Raw genomic sequence first — 18,265 nt, forward strand, 5'->3', positions numbered from 1 at the left:
TTAAGTAAAGATTCATTTTATATCCCGTTTTTAGTAGAGTTATAAAGTAGCAGTCATTTATTTTTCTTTTGATTTTGTTCAAATTACACTAATTCAATCCGATTTTCAACATTGTGAGTACTTTTTGCTCAGGTGTGTTTATATAGTCGGTGAAAATTAAAGAACATTTTCATCAGATTGTCTATTATACAGGTTGTGCTGGACAAAAAAAGGATATATTGCACATTCTTATACACTCTGTGCATATACTGTACGTTTTAACACAGTAATGGGGAAAAAAAGCAGCGGAAATGCTTTGTGTTCTAAGGGTTAATGAGAGTTGTTGTCATTAATCAGTCAAGATTAGCTGTCAAACTGGAGCCTGCCGGAAATTATTAGAGGACAGACTTGTTGGACTGTGTTGAAGCCCTTTGAACTTCAGATGGACATTTTTTCTTTCGCCTGTGGAGGGCAGCATTGCACCTCTCAGTTTCGAGCCTGGCGGAAATCATTAGAAGAAGAAGGCCTGTCAAAATGGCATGGATTTGCGGTGGTGAAAATGGCTGAGTCTTCATTTTTCTCTCAATTAATTAGTGGGTCAGCGACAACACTGGTAATGGGCAGATTTTCCTCTTTGATCGCCGTGTTGTTCTTCCCTTCCTATGGAAAACAAATCTCCCTGCCAGCCTTATCTTTCCTCAGCACAAAACATGACATTCTCTACAACAAACTGTCAAACCGCACAAGGTTTTCATTCGCATTACCCTCCCCTCCCTTCTGGATAGTTATCTCACAGTTGACCAGTGAGATAAACCGAATGCAAAGCATGAAATGATAACGAGGTGAGGCAACCCACAGCTGACTCATCAAAACCATATACTTCGCCATCGTATCTCAAACCCTCTGGTGCGACCTTTACATTTTGTAATATGTCCTTTTCAGTACTGGAACGTACTGGTACGTCATTAAGGCTTAACTGCCCACAGTTGGAGAACTTTGCGGATTTGTCCGCTGACAAATAGACGTCGAAAAAAGACCTGAAACAACGTCTAGTTTGTGACTCTTTGTGCCGGCGTCTACGCTCGCTGTCAAGGACAGCGGAGCCACGAGGTGTTTTTGTGCGGGCTTAACTCCGGTGACCTTTCAAAAAGCCCAGCCATGTGGAGCCCAGATACCGACTCGATACGTGTGCTTTCACTTGTTCTGATAGTACGACTAATGCTGGACCAAAATCTTCCTCAGGGGTGGCTTCATTGATTTGTTTTGCCACTGAGAACCTTAGCGAATCCAAACGCCCTGCAGGTACGCGGAATAAATATAATCCAGCTTTTTTTTTCTGGGGTTAAGAATATTTGACGAGCTCACGAACTGTGACGTGTTTTCGTACGTGTTGCAAAAGTCTCATTGACATTATCAACGGCGACGGCAGGATTTGGCATGCGTACTTCTCATTACTCTAACTCTTGGATGGTTTGTGATATCTTGAAAAGTCATTGTCATCTACTCCTTTGTTGAAAAGAAAATATAACTAAGCGGGCGGAAGGTGTCAAATCGCTGTCGAGTGAGCTCGATGGTCAACTCCCGAAATGATTTCATGCAACAAAGGTGAAAGCAGGAGGAAGCTGCCGACAAAGAGACGGAGCATCAATGTGAAGTTGGGGGGGTAGAAAGAGGCAAGAGAGGTGAAAGCGAGTGAGGGCAAGGAGGAGTGTGAGCGCATTCATCCACCGCATGGAATCAGACGAAGAAATCAATTTTTAATTTGGCCGTCAGGGTGGCAAAGCTGGAGTACCAACAGCGCTACCATGGACTTAATTACACAAAACTGCCCTGGAGAAAAGGGACGATGAAAGGAAGAGAAAGGCGGAGAGAAATGATGAGAGAGGTGCGAAGAGGGAGGGAGGGAGGGACAGAGAGAGAGAGACAGAGAGAGAGACTGAGATGGATGGTGGTGTGTGAATTGGGTGATAGCAAGGTCACTGTCTGGGAGACAGATGGAGAGAGGGAGGTTGTGAGACAGAGAGTGACGTGTACAAAAAGAGATGAATATGTGGAAGAAATGGCCGGCGGATGGTGGTCAGCAGAGAGACTGGATTTCACGCCACACGACTCTGACTGGATGCCTTGAAAACACACACATCACACATGGTATGATCATAGCGCGTGTGTCACTTTGAGGACACATAAGACACACAAACCGTACACACACACACACACACACACAAAAAAAAGAACTTCACAGAGCTTCAGTGCCTCTTTTTTTTCTTCTTCTTCTTCTTCTTCTTCCTTGGATTTCTGCTGCCTGAAGGATGTTGGCCGAGCATATCAAAGGCGTTTGACCACGGTGGCTGCATGAAAGCCTCGCCCAGGACCATAACACTACTGATTATCCAGGCTGCGCCACTGAACTAGCGCATGATGAAAAATGCCACTATCTCCACCTCAACCCGTCACTTTTCTCTTTACTTGCAGCAAATACTATCCGACCTGGCACTCTCAGTTACTCTCATTGATGGGTTTTCTCAGTGCCTTTCTGCACGATTATCTTCGGCTGACGTGCTCATTAGAGCTTGACCACACCTGAACAGTTGAGCCCGTATGACTTGAACAAAAAGGAAAATAAATACTACGCCTGTGCTTTTAGTGCGATGTGATGCAGTTGTTACGCTCGTGTTCCACCACAAGATGTCACTATGTACATTGCGGGCATTATTAGCGTAGTCGTATGCTAGTGGACGGGCTAGCGAGTTTGTGTTGGACAGCTTGTTAGCGATGTAGCTCCTCGATAAATGAACTTGAAGTTACACCAAACGATTCCGTGGACTTCATGACATTTAGAGAGCTAAAACATAGGGTCAACAAGGAACTATGGGCCTTTACATGCGGAGAGACTATACAAGTGGAATAAGAAGAAGCTGTCAGCATGCTATTTCTCAAATTTGGTGAAAAGTTCATAATTCTACACAGATTTCTGAGGGATGTTTTACAGCGCTGACCCAAACGCACGCTGATGAAGGAAAAAAATAAATCCCTTGGCAGAAGAGCAAACATGAATGCCAATGCCTGATGATCACGCTAGCAGCTCTCCTTTCCTGGATTTGGACTGGAATGTAATATGCCTTATCAAAAATATTTCAGTTTTACTTCAAAACAGAACCATTTTTCCCCCCTCACTACCTGTCCGTTGGCAGTGTCCAGATCAATGCCTTACAAACATTCACTTTTTTTTTTTCAATATTAAACATTCTCAACTTGTCTGGACATTTCTTGTCAGGCAACACTTAGTCTGACTTTGCTATGAAAAGGATCATTTAGACTGTTCTTCTGAGTCTTTTTACCATCTGCTCAGACTTTCCACTTCCAGTTCGTTGTTACTTCACATTGCTTCTTCATTTTCACCTCTATTTTTTACTGTTAGCACTTGCTTTTCTCTATGTCCCCCCTAAATTCACAACTCCCCCCCCCTCTTTCCCTAGGCTTGGCCTGTATGTCGTCTGTAAATCCAGCCTTGTCTTGATGAGAGAGAGGATAGTTAAACGCCTTAGGACGTTTAGGACCCACTAGGGATCTTTCCGATAGAAACCCAAATAATGAAAATGTAATTCTACAGGCATAATTAAGTTAGAGATAGGGTGATTACTGTGCAATCCATTAAAAGTGATGGCAAAAGTAATTACTTATTCAATCAGCATAGTTTCATGAGGAAATGCAATGGCACCATGTTGCGTTGCCTCTATACAAGTCATTACATTTACAAGGGCATAATACTTTAAGCTGTGATTGGTCCTCTTGACAGCTTGTTAAGCTATGAATTAAAGCCCCGATGAGAATAAAAGTCATTTCTTTCCTCATAGTTGAGGAGAGAAAGTTTGATCATAGAACTGTCCTCTCCTTATCTGTCATGACTCATGTGGCCATGTCTAAATGTATGTGTATAAATCTGAACCTGATTTTCTACCATCCCACTGGGGGAGGGTGTAGTAGCTGTTGACATGCGCCATCTGCAGAGGAGTTTGTAAAGAGAGAGGGAGGAAATGACACTTCGACTGAATTCAGAATACGGTATGTCTGACACCTCCCACTCTCACATATGGGAGTTATATCTGCACACACTGATAGTTCTCAAGTGACTGTGCCAAAGTCAACACAGACTGTGTTTGTGTGAGCACGCGTGAGGATGATGTATTGGTTGAACATGGTGTGTTCTCACTGAAACTTTTGTTTTTGTGATTTTTTTTATTTGCATTGCCATGAAATCAATCAAGAACATCTCCTAGTTCAGAGAAAACCACAGAACTGATAACTGGGCAACAAAGGATGCCGTCTGAAAGGCTACCAATGCAGGGGCGTACCATACAAAGAGTGGTTCTATGTTTGATTGTAACACTATTTCATTAGGAATAGTACCAAAAGAACTGGCCCAAACCATTCAGTTTTTTAGGTACCATTCCCTCGGGGCATCAGAGTAATGGATGCACTCCCTTGTGACCGGTGTTTCTTCAACACCCACAGTCTCCTCCTTACAAAGCTTGATATCCTGTTGAGACAAACTGTTGAGAATGCTGGATGTCCTCCGGTATAACGGCACACTACGTATCTCACCCAGGCCACGGTCATTGAGCACAGTGCACACCCCATCTACCACGTAACGGTACCATTCTCAGACGAAACGCAAGCCGGACCAAGGGCTTTGCGGTTCCAAACCGTACCGAGTTTGTAGCTGCAAAAAGTACACAATCACAAAGAGCCACTCACGTCTTTAAGGCAGCCCATGAAGTTGTTGCTGACTGGTGATCCGGGCAGGTCAGCAGTGTTGGGGCTCCCGCCGATATAGAAGAAGTCGTCGGAGCCCAGCATGGTGTAATCTTCCTGCGTGTAACCAGTGGTGGTCAATATACCGTCCACTGAGATGGTCACCTGGCATGGGCGTGGCCCCAAAAGAGACAGATGAGGAAAAAGGACGGATAGAAAATAGAACGAGGGTAGGTAGAAACAGAGAATTGAAATTAGAAGAATGAGAAGGAAAAACAGGAAGAAAGTGGATTAAAAATCAGCAATATGCAGAGCTGCCCTCACTTGGTTGGTTGATTTTGGTGTAAGTCAAACTGGGGGCTTTCACTCTAGAGTGCAGTTGCTAAGGGAAAAACGCCAGAGCTGTGCATTCTGTCTAATCACTGACTGATGAAAAAGCAATCCTGCTTTAGCTGACTAACGACTTGGACTGTAAACGACACTGGTTTCAGTGTGTGCAGAAATGTTTAATTCAAACCGAGTCAATACCCGTTTTTAATTACTGACAAATCCTACAATCTCTTCAAACAAGAAGGTCTTAAAGGTAACACAGAGGCCAGGCTTTGGCTTCCCTGTGACTGCCATAGATATTCTGCATCACTCCTCTTCTGATCCAGCCTCAATGCAAGAAACCACGTGTTGATGCCAACAAGTCTGATGATTTCATAATAATTAATGTATTTCTACAATTTCCTCTTATTAGTTTATTTTTAGAGATCTCTACCTGAGCACTGCACATCATTATTTTAATGATTTCTACACGGCGACAAGTATACTGCAATACAAACATCCTGCAAAGTAATGCAGCTTGATGTGGCTTTTGCAGTTAGTGACCAATTTATTGTCTAATTATCCTAACAGAACTGGCCTGGGCAAAAGTGAAGCACTCATGCCTCTGATTCAGCATCTGTTATTCTGCAGCAATGTACACAGCACAAATACAGCACTGCAGGGAGCCATAACCATCTGTTCCCCATCACCTGCACACTCGGTCGCGATGCTAGCCTGCGCTATCCTCACTTCAACTGAAGTCCAACTTGGTGTCTCAGGTAGTTTCAATGATGTTTTGCACATGTCACCGTCTTCACTCTGCATGATGGATCTACTCGAGATGATCTACTTCTATCCTGCGATTAGACTCTTCATCGGTTAATAGTCAATCGAAAATGTTTTTCCTTGTATTTCAATCTGCGTAATCTAATATTTTATCTAATAACATGAAGTGCAGGTCCACTCCAGCGCGAGTGAACACTCTACATCATAAGGCTGGAGGGAAAACCTCAGCAACTGCACTAAACAGATCAGTCGCCCCAGTTGAGTACTCATCCTGTATTTCATTGATTTTTTTTTTTTTTTTCGTCTTTATTTTTGTTTTATTCCATTTTGTTTGTGGCCGTACTTCCCTTCTTAACAGGGCAACACATTTTTATGTCTGCTGTTGTTACTGCGCGAAGACTGTGGATGATCTGCGCCTAACGGTGCAGGTGTGATCTGTTGTTCGCAAGTGTTGAATGGAACTTTGAGCAGGGACACTTCATTCATCTCTCAGGGACAAGATAACATTAGAGGAGGCCAAGGACGGGAAAAAGGACTGGCCAAACCATCTTTGGCCTGACCTCCAGTTGACAGCGTACAGGATTGAAGTCATAATAGGTTGGATATAACCTGTAAAGTTTGTGAAATTAAAATGCCAACTAAAATGATAAAGAATGCCAACACATTTTAGAGGAGAGGGTTGTTGATGGTATATCTTCAAGCATGAAAGAGTTTACTGGGGGGCCATGAGGGATTTCGCATTGACTAGCTGGCTGCCAGACACCTATTATGTTCCCAAATAAAGAGGAGAAAGTCAAAGATTGACTTTGTGTTTGTTCTCACTTTCTTCATCATCACAGCTTCCACGACCTAAAAGGTTTATCAGATATTTAAATGCATACAATATAGTGTGGGGGGGGAAATGAACCAAGACATAGAGAAAATACTGTACACTCATTACAGATCCCAAAAATAACCAAAACATTCTCCCTGCAGTGATTTCCTAATAACAAGAGTTAGTCTTTGTTTCAACCAAACAGCAAACCCATCTTCTTGAGTAATGTTACAAATACTTGCATCACTGGCCGGGGAAGACAAGGCCTGATGATAACACTAGACGATATTTTGAAATACACTGCACTTCTACCAGAGTGGACACACTCCAGCCTTCTTGCAAAATGTCCAGCAAAGATTCACCAATGCTCTTTTGTTTAATGAATCCAAATTTACTGAATTACCTGAGCTAATTTGGCTCGGGATATTCTTGAGACTGTGGATACTTTCGTTATTTCAAACCATGAGTCACTTCAAAAACAAAGTTTCCCCTGAATAAAACACGATATTATCTGCAGCGGTGAACCTTCACCATTGACTCCCTCCGTTACCGCCATGTACTTAAAGGTGATAATGGCTCACAAGTAAAAATTAATGGCTGATGAAATGTTGGATCTAGGTCGCTAAATGACACACGACCGCTGAGCATAATCAAGGTAATTCACGGTGGCAGAACCAAAGCCCGGGCTAAACGGGAACATTGAGAATAGCAGGGTCAGTGTCACTCTAAACTAAGCATGAAAGCTACGACATGAAATGTTTCTCTACAAAAGTTACTGCGCTTTCCTTTTCTTTTAAAACATCTTGACAGGAAGTTAGTGTGTGCAGAAACTCTTAGCAATTGTGTGATGACACTTTAAAATGACAAGTGTGATATCCTAACAGGCTAATTAGCAATTTGTTCTTCTTTCTCTGCTAGTTTTCCAGTGTGAACACTTATTCTATTAGATATAGAGCAAGTGAATCAATTAAAATGTTGTAAAAGTCTCAAAATCCGCCTTATTTTTAGCAGACGGGACTGATCTGTGCTGAAATTTGACATGTATGAGGGGGAAAAAAAGAAAGAGTGGAACTGTTTACAGTTAAATATACAATGAACAAATATGAAGAACTTATAAATCACGAGAAGTGTTCTTTTTTACCCACTCACTGGCTGCTGAACTGACTTACTAGATGGCCCTGTGGAGGGGAAATCATTTCTTTTATGTTTATAACCCCCATTGGATTCAATCAATTTTTTCCACTTGTGTACTTGTTCCTCATAAACCACCAACTACCTGGAGAATAATAAAGCTTCTGTTATGGGTCTTCACATGAAATACAACGTTTTCTCTGAGTGGAGTCCTGCAGTGTGCTCAGCTGAGTGTGTCACTGGATCATTGAGTGTTTGTGGACAAGGGTCAAGAGGATTCCAGCTGTGGCCGGGATCACGACGACCACACTTACACTGCACATAAAATGTCATTGAAAATACTACGGCTAAATTTGATATGACTGACTTGATTCGCAGCTGTATAGACTACAACCATATTGTTTGTACATACTAGGGGAGTCACAAGCTCGATTATTGATCAAAAAAACGTCACAATCTCGACCTGGAATTGCCGATTTAACCAGGCCTCCAGTGTGACAACCAGCAGGTCGTCATTGCAGAATGACTGCACGTTATCAGAGCTACATGACTCTCAATTACTTCTTTTAAAAAGTTTTAATGAGTTATGACATAAATCTAGACAAGTCTAAAAATGGCAGACCCATCTGCGCTAAAAGGGAGAAAAAAAAGATAGAGAATCGAACCATGAAAATCAAATTGAAATGAGGATTTGGAGAATCGTGACACACCCGGTACACACTTGTCAACATACACATCCATTAACTCCTCATCAATTCACAAGAATCAGGTAGGAATTTACATTATATGCGAACTCAAAAGCCCAAAGTGATGCTGACGTTGAAAGCCATAATTTATCATGCACACATTTTCTATTCAGCAGTACATCCTTCCCCGCCTTCAACTCCCAAGGACGGTCGTGGTTTTCAGCATGTTTTCTTTGCTTTCTGTCATTGTCTGAAGCTCCGATGTCAGCAATATCTGACTTGTATGTATCGACCTATCCGTTCCTTTGAGTGCCGCCGCACATTAACATGACAATCCATGCAGAGGTGTGGAATCAACAAGCTTACCTTGGCAACGCATCACTTACCATTGTTGGCACCACGTCTGAATACTGTCTTTTTTCGGGGGAAGAAAGGGTGCGTTACATTTTTGGATTCACAACTCACACTTTGAGGCTCACACAAGAGAAAAGTTCCACAATGAAACTGCACACATTTCTTTCCCATTAGTAGAGTTTAAAGTTAGACCCCCAGGAAGGAAGGATGCTCAAGGAAGAAAGAAAAAGAAATGGCTATCCTCCAGCAGCGGGCTTCAATAGGTGTCTGGCAGCAAGTTATTAGCCGGGCGTTGTCTTTCAATAAATCACTATGGGATATTTAGTTTGGTAGGGTCAAGAATAAACTGAATTAAGCTACATCCCTAGGTTAGTAAAGACATGAGGGAGTGTTAGCGCAGAGTGCTACTTTGGCAACAGTTGTCAGAAGGTTGTGGTTTGGGAGGAAAAAAGGCTTCTTTAGCTCTGTGCCGAAAAATGTTAAAAGGGTTGGATGGTGAACGAAATCGGTTAGTACTTTTGTAAGTAAGGGAAAGTCAGACACAAAAATGGTTGTTAGTACAGTTACAACAAAGGTTTGATTCAAACAGTAGATTAGTAACACTGTTTTAGTAAATTTAGTTGAAGTGGAATAAGACGGGCGAGGATTCTCGAAAAGTCCTCTGCAATTTGATTGCTCAAACCGGATCCAGAATTGGACTGAATGTGTTAATTCATGTGACAAGGGTTTGTTTTGGTTAAGAAGAAACAAAATGAATCCACCCGAGCTAACGGGGTGACACGCACGCACACACAAGCCATGCACTTCGATGGAACGATGATGGCAGGAGAAAGAGGGATGGAAGGAGGGGGTTTACCTTAGACACAACAAACAAACAAACAAACAAACAAAAACATCTGGCAGAATGCGACAAAAATGGAGAAATAAACATAGAATTGCACAACCTCACCAGACAAATGCGGGGCGGGGGGGGGAACAAAGGAAAACACTTCCATTGTTATGTTTTTTTATGAACAAGAATGCAACAGAAGAATGAAAAATACAGACAGGTAAACACGTGTACGACAGACTGACACGTGCTGGGCTAGAGCAGCATCGACACCCTGCGAGGAAGCTGATGTGAAGACGTTCTAGCCAAGAGAAAACATGCAGACAGAGTGCAAGACAGCCACTGGATACTGTCAGTTTGGTGGTGGAAGTGGGAATGGGAACCAATGTCACTAATCACAGATGAAACCAAAGGAAATGAGGGGGTTTAAAGTTAAAGGAAAACTGAAAGTGGGGGAGGAGAGATCTTTGTCTTGGTGAGTATATAACCCAAAGGAAATGTGGATTTAATAATATAACTATCACTGTCTTCCACACTACTAGGTACATTAAAAATGTGTAGTCTGGTCCAGTTCAGCTGTGATTTTATCAGATTGGAGCCATGAGTGAGCGCGTTTGTGCACAGTCATGTGTTTTTGATGGATTGGCCAGATTTATCCCCGAGGGCATTAATCCTCTGTTCACCAAGAAAATGAAAATCTGTCTCCCCTCTTTATTTTTCCCCTCTTTACTTTAAGATAAGGGGTGAGGTCATTATTCATTTTAGTAAGTTAATTTTGAAGTTAAACTCATAAAAGTAAATAAAAATAAACATATAAATAAAAAGAAAAAGAAACAAAACAACAAGGGTGTGGCTAACATGTTTTATGGCTATATTGATTATATTAGGACAATTGATATATGTATGTATATATGTTAGCCATGATATATACATATACATATATACTCAATGTAATCTGTATATCAAAAACAAAAGAAAGAGAGATTGGGACGAGGGGGGTTAAAGTCTCTCCATGCAAGGGGTGAGGCCAGTAAAGTACAAGAAATATAAGTTAGTGTTAGTGTTAATGACGGGTCGATCGCACACAGTTCAGATTTACTCAGGCAGTTTCCTTTTATGCTCTGCATCAATGGGCAGAGTGCTTCATGTATTGATTGGAAAACTCCAGAGAAAGCAAGCAAGGCTGATAACAACTACATGTGAATGCTAAGGGTGGACAACCGCTGCGCTCTGACTGGATTAAAGCTCAGTCAGCCAAGTAACAGCTTTCAAACTAAGAGCCCACTACGGCGTTGGACTGTAGATATTTTGCAAAAACTAGTATCAAAATGAGCCCAAATCAGTCCTTTTGGTTCCATCTCTGCCCCCGGAGTTCAGGAGGCTGTTGACACGTGCAAGCACTTGATTAAGTGCACACGTTGGTGCGTATGATAGGAGAGTGTGTTCAGGTGGAGCTCGGAGAATCTTGATCATAAATCACTCTGAGGTCACTAATGGGATCAAGCCCTCATTTGAGGCCTACTTTACAGTGGAGCCATTGGCCACTAAATCAGGAGTTGTAAATACTCTTCATGACTCCATAAACCACAGGATGGTGAGCCTGGATAACAGGTGGCTCTGATAACAGGTCCAACTCGGGCATCACGGCTAAAGGGTCCCACTAGTGCCATTCCACTCAGGTGGTAGAAAGAGTTGGTGGGAACAATAACAAACCTTTTTTTTAGTATTATTTTGCTACTTGACTTCCTTTCACTGGAGTTGCCACATTAAGCTGTTTGTCTGCTTGAGAAGCCTGCTGTGTACACACACTTAATCAGGGTTGCGTAAGAAAATAAACCAGGGGTGGAAAGGATTAAAAAAAACAAAACAAAACAAAAAAGTCTTAAAGTTCTATGTCTATATTGCATCATGGTTCTTTATTTCTTCATACGGATAGGAAGGAGAAAAAAAAGACAGAAAATAAACGGCAAAACAAATAAAACACAAATTTGTTTCATTTTGTAAGATTTTTGGGTAGACCTCTTTGAATGAAAACTTTTTTTTCAGGAAGGGGGGAACTGGATGGTAATAAAAAAAAAGCAATAACATATATACTGAGAGAGGGCTTAAAGAAAACAAAAAAGAACAGATAGGTGGAGTTTTTCAGCTACCTTGGAATTGATGACGGATTTTACTTTCAGTAAAGCAAACAGAATAGAAAGAGGTAACGGAAAACCCAGGGCAAACCAAAGTATAAGACAATTAGAATGATATCTACCATATAATGCAGTTTGTTTACCATAGCGTGTCCAATGCCTGCGTGCTTCAGGAGAAAACAGGGGGAGGAGAAAGAAAAAAATAATAATGACAAACCTTAAACTTAAGGAAAACACACCTAAAACGCAAAAAAGGCCGGAGAGAAAAAGATTTGAAAATTTGCCTTTAGCAAAACCAACTTCTCCTTTCAAAAGGTGACTAGATTCTATGAAAAAAAGAGTAAAAAAAAAATAATATATATATTTAAAGAAGGTATCTTTCTTATTGCTCATAGTAAAACATCCAAATAAAGAAATAAAGAAAGCAACTATTCGTTGTTGTTGTTTTTTTAACAGGGCCGTCTACAAAATAAAGTCATAAAGAACAAAAGGGATAAAAGGATAACAATACATTTGTTAGTATGTAAGTTGCAAGTTAAGTAGAGAAAACAACAGATGGTTCACATTCCGTGAATGACACAGTGTTAGTTGTTGAAATCATAAGAGGTAAAGGGAAAAGAAAATTCACCAATGAAAAGAATCAAATTGGAAGAATTCTGAAGCTTGTTGTTAGTAAAAGAGACAAAGAGTTAGCAAATCAACTTCCACAGAGGGGAGTCGGGAAGTTTTGATGGGGATGTTTGTTTTGATTTGGGAGAGGGGAGGAAATGAGAGAAAAGTACACCAGTATTAGTATTCACTGACGGTGGGATCTTTTCCATTTGAGAATGGGCGTGGTCAGTGGTGTTGGTTTTTTGTGGGGGGGGCGTGGCCAATTTTGTTTTGATGACTTTCAAAAAGGTGCAAAATCCCTGAGCAAAGTTTCCCCACGTAGTCATTAATTAACGGGCTACAAAACCAAACAGAAATCATTGCATTGTTAAATTCAAACAGCTATGACATAAACACAGTGCATGGTGAGTGTTAAGAGATAGAGAAATAGAGATAAGTTTGTTCTGGAAGCATGAAAGAAAAGATCAGAGAGGAGCAGAGCAGAAGAGAGACATTATACTGATGCTCCTGGTATCTGCAGCATCCTGAAAGAAGGAGAAATGTCCATTTAGTTATTTTAATTCACATTGTTGTGCCACAAACAGCCAAACTTATCATCCCAAGAGGTGAACAACTGCATATTATGCTATTGTTATGTAGCTTACTTTTCATATTCTAAACCAAATGACAAGCACAAACATGAACAAATAGCAGCCCGAGGTCTGAAAGTTGGCGAGTGGCAGTTGACGAGGCTAAAATGTCTATCGCCGGGATCTGCTCTGAGATTTCCCTCCGGACTGAGTGGAAATCTAGAGGACATCTTGTATCTTGATGTGAAAGTTGAAACTGTCAGCAGCTGTGGGTGACTATATCTGACACGCTGATATCTGGACAAAACAGGTCAACGTATGGCAGGTGGATTCAACTACTTTTCCAGAGAGTAGAGGATTAATGTCAAATTAAAGTGAAAAATATGGTATATGTTTGGCTATTTTTTATTCCTTGTAGCAATATATAATTGCTATAATTGCTATCAACCTTTTATTTTAGCCAAATTGTTGTTATTATTTTTATTTTTTGGACAAAATATCCCGTGCGGCTCACAAAATACCAGCTATTTTCCTTTTCAGCCCCCCTGGTTCTGAAGTTGAATAGCCCTGATGTATGGGTTCCCACTTTTGGGAAATGGTGCAATGGTTAAATCGCAATATCTTATAAAATATATAAAATATAATATAACAGTCATGTTTTTTTTACATAATGTATAATCATGTATGTGTAGTTTTTAGTTTTTTATGCAACTACAAAGCTCCAGGTCAGGCAGTTGAGATGTATAAATATATTTAAAACATTCTGCAATGTCCATGAGGGTAAGTTGCTGCTCCACATTTGCCCTGTTTTAGGTCGTTATTGAACAGTTTTTGGGTTAAACTGTTATGGTTGTTGTTTTCTGACGTGCACGCTAACTAGTATGGTATTTTTGTGTCATTTATACTGCTAATTTTAGTTTTAATGTGGCGTTTTGGCGCGATTTAGCGTAATTGTTCCACTCGGTGCTACATGACGCTGCAGAGTAATTGTGCCGTTACCTCTGTGGTTACTGTAGTTGTGCATGTGGGGACAGGAGGTCTGGAAACAGAGAGGACAACTACATGAGCAAGTGTGTGTGTGGGAGATTTGAAGATCCACCGTTTTGATGTGTGGTCATATTGACATGTGAACGTCCTTCAGAGTGGACGCGATAAGAACCCCTGACAATGTCTGATATTTCATCAATGGGGCATGGCGGGGCTAGAGAAGAGGGATACAACATTCTGAATTCTGTATGTGTTAGATTCCTTTCAGGCATACCTGTCTGAATTCTGAACTTCCCCAGCTCTCAGATCTCTGAAAGAACAGCCCTGAGATGGTCATGGAAAACGTATCCTTCAAACATTGACGACGATCTCTTTGAATTGAGACGATTCAGTGATGTCGGCGAGCGAGGAGACGGGGTGCACATGAAAGGAATCAATTACACTTGGACTTCTTTATGTACGGCGCTCGCATTATCTTGAGAACACACCCGTGTCTACGTCGCAGTGAGTGCATTTCAGAAGACGGATTTTGTTGTCTGCAGGTTAGGAACATAACGTTATTATATATCCAAATGAAAACAGAATATAAGGAATAAAGAGAGTGTGCATGTTTGTAGAACCTGTATGTATTAAACTTGAACTGAGTAATTGGGGGGCTTAATTAGTTTTTGATTTATCATTTTTTATATTCATTTGAAATGAATTTTCAGGTCTCGGGATAAACATGGTGTACAGAGGATGTAAATTGTGCATAGAAAATGAACACAGACCCCATTGTTCACTTAATTACTTCATGATTATTAAAATTCCTCTTTGCTCCTTCGACTTGCTTTTTTTCGTGTTGATGTGTGGCTCCGTAGAGGTCTGTCGGTGAAGCTTTGCAGGTTATTGGGAAGTAAATTTCCGCACAATAATAACCCTAATCATTGTCTTGTAAATAAGTCTAAATGGGGAGTAAGACATGGAGTCGAGGTGTGAGAAGTAAGGAGCCGAATAAACTGCCAGACAAGAAAGAAACGTAGTGAGCCAAGCCACTGAAACGGGTGTGTAGAAGATCTAGAGGCGTATAGTATACAAGTCAGATTTTTCAATGCAGGCTTGAGAGCCGTGAACACTCTTGAACTGGTGCTCCATTGTCAAAAATCAATCGTGCAGTAAATTAAACTTTTGTTCCATTTTTGTTATCGCACAGTAGAAGGAATGGTTGGGTAACTGGTCGGTTTAAAGGGGTTTCGGTCACTCTTCGCCAATGTTGTTGCACTTCATAATTTCCGAGGAGGAAGTGTGCGCAGCGCTGACGGAGGACGGATGCAGGATATATGAGGTGTAGTAAAACGGAAATCCATTGGGCTGACAACAGCCGAGCGCGCCGAGAGATACATAAAGCGGAGGATTTTGGAGATAAACAACTCTAGTAGCAGAGGATGTGAATAAAGTAGGAATGCACGGATCATCAAAAACAGACCCGCTCATCTCAACTTTACTATCTCACAGTTAGGTTCCTCTTCCACACTGGGCTTGTTCCAAATGTGTCCTCAAAGCTGACATGTCTGTAGCTCCTGCTGTGACAGCCCCATCATCCCTGTTGTAATTGACCCATGAGGGAGAATGAAGGTTGTGTGTGTGTGTGCCGATGTTTATTGATGAAGGATAAAGAGCCTTGTCATGGAAACAACCACGGGCACAGACAAACAACTTAGTATAGCACATGTCCTCAAGGCACCTCTGGGCTAAGAAGTATTTATATCCTGTGCTGGCATATATTCGGGGGGGATTAAGTAGGAAGAAAATGGAGCAGGAGTTAATGCTCGTACTATTTACGTTATAATTCATTCCCCACGCTTTGTCGCCGGGAATGGTCGCCCGGTTCAGGTGTACGGAAATCTGCAGCATGACAGCCAGAGAGTTGGGCCAAGATGTAAAATGATGTTTTTGTTGAGTTGCCGATCTTTTACACACCTGTCACAGAGGACGCCACTGAATTGCGGCCACGGGGCGAATAAGCTGAATAAATATTTAATGGCAAAGCTGTGAAAATGATCAATGGATGGTGCGGTGGAGCCAAGATACCCAGTCCAGATAGATTCATCATTGTAAGTGAGAAAGTTCCAAGACCGATTACCATTCCCCTATAAATTTCCCAATTTGAGCCTTTAGAAAAAAAAAAAAGTGATAAACCTCCTATTGTGCAGTTGTGTTACGGGGCCTGAGGGGAAGCACAATAGGCGATTTTTCATTAGGCAGACATTGTATTGTATGAATTAATGATAAGTGACACATGGAATTCAGTATGTGTTGCAAACTATGAAAGCACAACCTCAGTCTATATTACATTTATCTGGCTGGCTGGCTATTTGTGCATGTGTGGTGCAACAAGCTGTCCTCGGTAACACGGGCACTCTGTGGGTGACCCTGTCAGACTGAGTGCAGCTGGGCTTCAATTCAAAATTGCTCTTTCAGGTACATTTGGTTCCGCGTTCATTCCAATCATCCAGCATTCACTCTAGACTGCCTCTCTCCAAGTCTGGCTCCAAGTAATGGAAACTGGCAGACAGGCTTCAGGTGCAAATATAAATGTCACTGCAATTACAGCTGAGAGGAGTCCACAAACAAACAGTGTGTGGGTGTGTGTGTGTGTGTGTGTGCGTCTACACAGATATGTGTGCATGGAAATTGCAGTACAACATATTGTGTATTCCAATACAGATGGCCATAATTCAGTCCATTTTTTTTTCTGTTGTGCTTCCTATCGTCCTCATCTGTGACTGACTTTCTCGCTCTCTCTCTCTTTAAATGGCGGCCATTTCCTTCTCTTGAGGGCGTGGCCGAGGTCAATGACAAACAAGTGCATCTATTCAATAATTAACCACATTTCAATTTAAATACCACACGCCTCTGTGTCCGTATCAGACAGACAAAGTGATATTGTGTCGTATTGTTTTTTTTTTTTGCAAGCTCTCGTCACCATGTGTTTGGTTGGACGTTTTTTTTTTTTTGACAGACAGATGGCTCATCTAACTAAAGATGGCAATGTGATTTAGAAATTAATAACACGTTGAGAAAGGTACAGTTAACTTGTGCGCGTTTTGATTCAGTTTGTGAGCACACAGCTGTGGCAGATAAACACGAATATGAATATAGCTTTCCTTAATTTTATATACTTTGTTAGCGCCGCAAAAAACAAATACAAAGCATTAAGCTCCTAACCTTGTTTTCTTCTTTTCAAAACAAAACAAAAAGTGCAACTAAGTGAGTCTCGCTCTAATTTATAGCCAGTTATTAACAGAAAATACAGTAAGAGTGTGGTTTTTCTCTCTCTCAGAAAGTTGTATCATTTGAACTTGTTGATATTTTTTTTCCATTGAAACAAAGACAAAAAGTGAAAGTTCCCCTTTCACTTTGTTGACCGTGTTCAGCCCTGGTATTAACAACCATCCTATCAGTGATCCTATCACACGAACACATAGACGTGGCACATCTGAATGCAACCCGTGCATCCTGACTCACAGAAACCACAGGACACATAATGGCAGGATGGACGGATGATGTGCTGTGCAAGTTTATCCAGGAAGTGGACGCAATAGGACCTCCCACTGTACCTCCAACTCCATAAATAGATGGCTGAACCTCCACTTACTCCGTTTTATTTTGCATTTAATTTAAGAATGTTCACCTGCCATGACTCATGCTAACATAATTATTAAAACACACTATTTCTAATTGCTTTCTTCTCCTATAAACCCATAATTCAGGAAAATAAACTGAATGTTTAACATACAAATGCTTGCTTCCCGGAGTGGTTTGTGGCTCTAGTTGGAACCTGAAGCTGGCACAAACTGCCGACTCAGCCAATATCCCCTGACCCACTGCTGCAGTATTTTATTTATATTTAACTTCTCAGCACCTATAAAGTATGTCGATTTATTTGTAGCGTTCACTGATAACACATGATTTTTTTCTTTCTAATGATTAAAATGTGAACAGCATCAGTTGGTCAGTGGCGCATAGCAGTAACATACAGTATGTTCAGTCAAAAACATCATTTGCATGTATTTGTATCCAGGATGCAAATCAGTGTTAAAACCAGGTCTGAATTCAATTTTTAATAAATTCACCTTTCTTCCTGTCATGTGCTCTTCCATAATCACTCTCTCATTATCGAAACCGCGCTTCCGTCTCACAAGCGCTTCGCGACCTGTTTCCACCCGTTTGAATGTGCTAACGGCGCGGGGATTTGTTATCCGATTAGACGTCCGCAAGACAGCGGGATGAATAAACATGAAAGTGCTGGAGCAGGTAGTGGCAAATTAGGTAGATGAGGG

The 18,265-nt window shown here is 41.3% G+C and overlaps 1 protein-coding gene across 5 annotated transcripts in view; it reads right to left on the bottom strand.

The window, feature by feature from the left end:
* The window catches only part of LOC122766875 (neurexin-2-like), a 563,355-nt gene that overhangs the window by 309,614 nt on the left and 235,476 nt on the right, over window positions 1-18,265 (bottom strand). For 4 of the 5 annotated variants that reach the window (XM_044022084.1, XM_044022085.1, XM_044022086.1 and 1 more), the window contains 2 exons: window positions 11,919-11,942; window positions 4,735-4,896 (listed from right to left, as the gene is read on the bottom strand). In XM_044022084.1, the coding sequence (XP_043878019.1) occupies window positions 4,735-4,896; window positions 11,919-11,942 (186 nt within the window). The remainder of the gene's footprint in view (window positions 1-4,734; window positions 4,897-11,918; window positions 11,943-18,265) is intronic. The other variant, XM_044022083.1, reaches the window with a different exon arrangement.

This window comes from Solea senegalensis, linkage group LG3 (assembly GCF_019176455.1).
Source record: "Solea senegalensis isolate Sse05_10M linkage group LG3, IFAPA_SoseM_1, whole genome shotgun sequence".
Taxonomy (NCBI): domain Eukaryota; kingdom Metazoa; phylum Chordata; class Actinopteri; order Pleuronectiformes; family Soleidae; genus Solea; species Solea senegalensis.